Source organism: Entelurus aequoreus, linkage group LG21, assembly GCF_033978785.1.
Source record: "Entelurus aequoreus isolate RoL-2023_Sb linkage group LG21, RoL_Eaeq_v1.1, whole genome shotgun sequence".
NCBI lineage: Eukaryota > Metazoa > Chordata > Actinopteri > Syngnathiformes > Syngnathidae > Entelurus > Entelurus aequoreus.
The window spans coordinates 43,791,801-43,797,800 of NC_084751.1; the positions used below are offsets into that span (position 1 = coordinate 43,791,801).

General features: G+C 37.3%; 1 protein-coding gene across 1 annotated transcript in view; it reads right to left on the reverse strand.

Moving 5' to 3' along the window:
- Window positions 1-6,000, reverse strand: part of LOC133638758 (protein turtle homolog A-like) — a 179,295-nt gene that overhangs the window by 108,140 nt on the left and 65,155 nt on the right. The window contains exons 5-6 of the mRNA XM_062031684.1: window positions 3,267-3,413; window positions 382-530 (exon numbers count right to left, since the gene is read on the reverse strand). Of these exons, the coding sequence (XP_061887668.1) occupies window positions 382-530; window positions 3,267-3,413 (296 nt within the window). The remainder of the gene's footprint in view (window positions 1-381; window positions 531-3,266; window positions 3,414-6,000) is intronic.

A 6,000-nucleotide genomic window follows, 5' to 3' on the forward strand; every position in this document is an offset into this window, starting at 1 on the left:
CTGCTATTCCCGTTTAAATAAAAAAAATTCATTTCACTAGGCCTTTAACCAAGTATTAGAGATATTGTTATTATAGGCGCTAACGCAGACCAACTATTTATAGCGGCGACGTGATCACTTCCTGGTGTGCTTATGTTTACATTATCACATTTGCTTGATCACTTCCTGTGCTCAATTTGTAACATCAACAAATTAAATACATGAATAAATAATAAAGTTATCATGAAATATTGGTGAATGAAGTAGTGGGTGAGGTCCACATTTAAATAAAGTAGGTCTTGTCTTTACTACTACATACTGCACACTCCCATATTGGGGATGAATGAATGAATGAATGAATGTACTCACCAACTCTAATGATTTGCAACCACACGCACGTACCTGACCACTCCCTCTTTGAAGCACGCGGCCATCCTTCAGCCAGGTGATGACAGGAATAGGGTTTCCAATGGCAGCACACACAAGAGAGAGGGGATTGCCAACCAGACCCTCCAGCACAGGAGGTGGGCTTTTGGTAAAGGTAGGGGGCGCTATAGGACAAAACATCAACAACTTGAAGTTTGCACTAACATATATGAAAGATGTGAAAATATCCTTTCCGCCTCGTCTTTTTTCTTAGGTAAATGACGCCGTCCACTGTCAATAACATGTTCTCGTGAGCGCTAACTCCTTTCAAGTCTCTGGTCCATCCAGCGAAAGCTATTGACCATCCCTCTTGGCCTAAAGTGCATCTAATCGGTTGTGAAGAGCATACCTCCCGGGCCGTGGTGGCCCCGATCAATGGTCACTTATGTCTTCGCTCATACTGCACATCTGTGGGACTGTTTCGCCTTGCTTTTGACACAAAAATGCAGCCGTCGTTTTTAGATGTGTTATTTAAATGTTACAAAGTTACAGTACAGGCCACGCTCTCAAATTAATTTGTCAGCGACAAATTCTAGAACCAAATTTTGTCAACAATGTCTTTGCACAAAATGCATTAGCATGCATGTAAGCTACAATATAAAACTATTTTAAAGGGTAACTGCACTTTTTTGGAATGTTGCCTATCATTCACAATCATTATTATTATTATTTTATGCATTTAAAATATGAAATAAATGCAAATAAAAGTTTGCTTACATCAGAGCCAATGGGAGCTCCACTATTTCGCCCATAAAATCCAGTAAATAACCTTCCAAAAGCTGCTAAAAATACTCTATTTACATTCCCTGACTTGAATATTAACCTTGTATTAGAGATATTGTTATTATGAGTGCTAACGCAGACCAACTATTTATAGCGCCACAGTGATCACTCCCTGGAAGTTTATTCTAGAACCAGATTTTGTCGAAAACGTCTTTGCACAAAATGCATTGGCATGCATGTAAGATACAATATACAACCATTTTAAAGGGTAACTGCACTTTTTTTAAATTTTGCCTATCATTCACAATCATTATTATCATTATTTTAATTTTTTTATGCATTCTAAATATTAAATAAATGCAAAAAAGGTTTTGCTTACAGCAGAGCCAATGGGAGCTCCACTATTTCGCCCATAAAATCCAATAAATAACCTTCCACAAACCACTAACAATACTCTATTTACATTCCCTGACTTGAATATTAACCTTGTATTAGAGATATTGTTATTATGAGTGCTAACGCAGACCAACTATTTATAGCGGCACAGTGATCACTCCCTGGAAGTTTATTCTAGAACCAGATTTTGTCGACGTCTTTGCACAAAATGCATTGGCATGCATGTAAGATACAATATACAACTATTTTAAAGGGTAGCTGCACTTTTTTGGAATTTTGCCTATTGTTCACATTCATTATTATTATTATTGTTTTAATACATTCTAAATATTATATTAAATGCAAATAAAAGTTTGCTTACATCAGAGCCAATGGGAACGCCACTATTTCACCCATAAAATCCAATAAACAACCATCTAAAAACCGCTAACAATACTCTATTCCCTGACTTGAATATTAACCATGTATTAGAGATATTGTTATTATGAGTGCTAACGCAGACTAACTATTTATAGCAGCGCAGTGATCACTCCCTGGAAGTTTATTCTAGAACCAGATTTTGTCGACAACGTCTTTGCACAAAATGCATTGGCATGCATGTAAGCTACAATATAATAAAATATTAAAGGGTAACTGCACTTTTTTGGAATTTTTCCTATCGTTCACAATCATTATAATTTTTGTATGCATTTTAAATATTATATTAAATGTAAATAAAAGTTGGCTTACAGCAGAGCTCCACTATTTCGCCCATAAAATCCAATAAACAACCATCTAAAAACCGCTAACAATACTCCCTGACTTGAATATTAACCATGTATTAGAGATATTGTTATTATGAGCGCTAACGCAGACCAACCATTTATAGCAGCGCAGTGATCACTCCCTGGAAGTTTATACTAGAACCAGATTTTGTCGACAATGTCTTTGCACAAAATGCATTGGCATGCATGTAAGCTACAATATAAAACCATTTTAAAGGGTAGCTGCACTTTTTTTATTTTATTTTGCCTATCGTTCACATTCATTATAATTATTTATTTTTGTATGCATTCTAAATATTAAATAAATGCAAATAAAAGTTTTGCTTACATCAGAGCCAATGGGAGCTCCACTATTTCGCCCATAAAATCCAACAAACAAACCTACAAAAACCGCTAACAATACTCTATTTACATTCCCTGACTTGAATATTAACCATGTATTAGAGATATTGTTATTATGAGTGCTAACGCAGACCAACTATTTATAGCGGCGCAGTGATCACTCCCTGGAAGTTTATTCTAGAACCAGATTTTGTCGACAACGTCTTTGCACAAAATGCATTGGCATGCATGTAAGCTACAATATAAAACAATTTTAAAGGGTAACTGCACTTTTTTGGAATCTTGGATGGTTATTTATTGGATTTTATGGGCGAAATAGTGGCGCTCCCATTGGCTCCGCTGTAAGCAAACTTGTATTTGCATTTATTTAATATTTAGAATGCATTAAAAAAAATGTAAACAATAATAATGATCGTGAACGATAGGCACAATTCCAAAAAAGTGCAGTTACCCTTTAATACACCTGGCCAAGTGATTAGGACACCGGATTCTCATCATTTGGATGGGTGGCCAAATACTTTTGGCAATATAGTGAATTTAAAATGACAGTGAAAAAAATATTCAAACTTTACAGAGCTTAGGGGGCCTCGGTACAACATGCCCACTTCCACACAGAAACTCAGAAAAAAACCTCACCAATCACAGAAAGTATTATCCAGGTGCCATTCCCAAGCTCCTCTGTGGGTTTATCTAACACGAGGCTCCTGCACTCATACAGGCCCTGGTCGTCCAACGTCAGGCCCTCCAGCCTCAGGGTGGTGATGCCCACCAGAGACACCCGCCCTGCAGAGACATGAGTACAGGTAAACAACTCTGCATGCATGCATGTAACATTGATGATGTTTGACATCTGAGCTGTGTACAACTGCCACTGTAATGTTCAGTTGTGCTAAACAAAAAAAAGGTGTTCTGCACTGCAAAAAGTCCGTGTTTTAAAAACAAGAAAAAATACAAAAATTAGTGGTATTTTATTTGAACTAAGCAAAATTATCTGCCAATAGAACAAGAAAATGTGGCTTGTCAAGACTTTCCAAAACAAGTAAAATTAGCTAACCTCTATGAACCCAAAAATAGCTTAAAATAAGTATATTCTCACTAATAACAAGTGCACTTTTCTTGGTAGAAAACAAAAAAGAGACATTTTTGCTCAATATGTTGAAAAATATTCTTGAATTAAGTAAATGATGTGACATAATGATATGCGCTCGGCATCATGATTTATTTTTTTCATGCTTGAAGTAAGAAATGATTACTTTAAAAAAGTAGTTTTATACTTGTGAGTGTTGATGACACAGCTTTGCAACAGTTGATATTCTAGTTTTAAGCATGTTTTTACTCAATATAGGTCATCAAATCTCAGCAACAAGCTGTAATATCTTACTGTTAGAATAATTATGTATAAGTTATCACACAACTCTTATGCTTAAGGGCCGTTGCTATAGTTATTATCAATTGTGCTGAAGTTGTACTTTTTCTTTCTGTGCAAAGCAAGTCGTCTCGTACCAGTGTTTTCAGACCCTGAATCAGCCTGCTGACTGCCAAGGGCGAACATCGAGTGCCGTGACGCAGACAGAGCAGAGACAGGGCGATATCACGAGTGTCACCCCATTTGCTTTTAATTTATAGTTATATATTGTGTATAACTGGAGCTGCTAAGATTATAATAATAATAATAATAATAATAGATTTTATTTGTAAAAAGCACTTTACATTGAGCAAACAACCTCAAAGTGCCAGTGTTAAAAAAAAAAAAAGAAAAAAAAAATAGTAATAATAATAATAATAATAAAAGATAATAAAAATAAATAAAATATAAAACTAGAAACAGCCCAATAGCTAGAACCAGCATGCATATCTATAAAAATGTTTTTTTAAAAAGAAGGGTTTTTAAGCCTTTTTTAAAAGCATCCACAGTCTGTGGTGCCCTCAGGTGGTCAGGGAGAGCGTTCCACCGACTGGGAGCAGCGGAGCAGAAAGCCCGATCTCCCATAGTTCGTAGCTTTGTCCTTGGTGGTTGGAGGAGGTTAGCCTGTTTGGAGCGGAGGTGTCTTGTGGAGGATTTGGGGGTGAGTAGTTCTTTAAGGTAGACGGGGGCATTTCCATGGAGGCACTGGTGGGTTAGTAAGGAGATTTTGAATTCAATCCTGAGTGGAACAGGAAGCCAGTGAAGGGATTTGAGAGTTTGTGTGATGTGGTCATATTTCCGCCACTCTCATCGGGATCCTAGCAGATTACCCCCCTTCCTTCAGAAGCAGCCTCAGTGATGTGACCAGGGACCTCCCAAATAAATAGAGGAAGCACGTGGGCTGGACTTTAGAGCATAGTTTGGATCTGTAACTAGAGTACAGCCCAAAAAAACGTCTCTCCTCATTTGAGCCAAATTGAACTCTGTCTCTGCAGATGGTTCCGGATGATTCTTTTCCTCTTTGGTCCGGAGGACACGACGTCCACATTTTCCAAAAACAATTTGAAATGTGGACTCGTCAGACCACAGAACTCTTTTCCACTTTGTATCAGTCCATCTTAGATGAGCTCAGGCCCAGCGAAGCCGACGGTGTTTCTGGGTGTTGTTGATAAACGGTTTTCGCCTTGCATAGGAGAGTTTTAACTTGCACTTACAGATGTAGCGACCAACTGTAGTTACTGACAGTGGGTTTCTGAAGTGTTCCTGAGCCCATGTGGTGATATCCTTTACACACCGATGTCGCTTGTTGATGCTTACGTGCAGTGATTTCTCCAGATTCTCTGAACCCTTTGATGATATTACGGAGCGTAGATGGCGAAATCCCTAAATTCCTTGCAATAGCTGGTTGAGAAAGGTTTTTCTTAAACTGTTCAACAATTTGCTCAGGCATTTGTTGACAAAGTGGTGACCCTCGCCCCATCCTTGTTTGTGAATGACTGAGCATTTCATGGAAGCTGCTTCTATACCCAATCATGGCACCCACCTGTTCCCAATTTGCCTGTTCAAATAAGTGTTTGATGAGCATTCCTCAACTTTATCCGTATTTATTGCCACCTTTCCCAACTTCTTTGTCACGTGTTGCTGCCATCAAATTCTAAAGTTAATGATTATTTGCAAAAAAAAAAAAATGTTTATCAGTTTGAACATAAAATATGTTGTCTTTGTAGCATATTCAACTGAATATGGGTTGAAAATGATTTGCAAATCATTGTATTCCGTTTATATTTACATCTAACACCATTTCCCAACTCATATAGAAACAGGGTTTGTAAAACACTCTAACATAAAATCTGCTTAGTGAGAAGAATGATCTTACCAGACAGAAAATAAGCAAATATCAGCCTTATTTGAGATATTTCATCTTACTTAGATTTCAGTTTTTGCAGTGTGACTCATTGCCTGAAA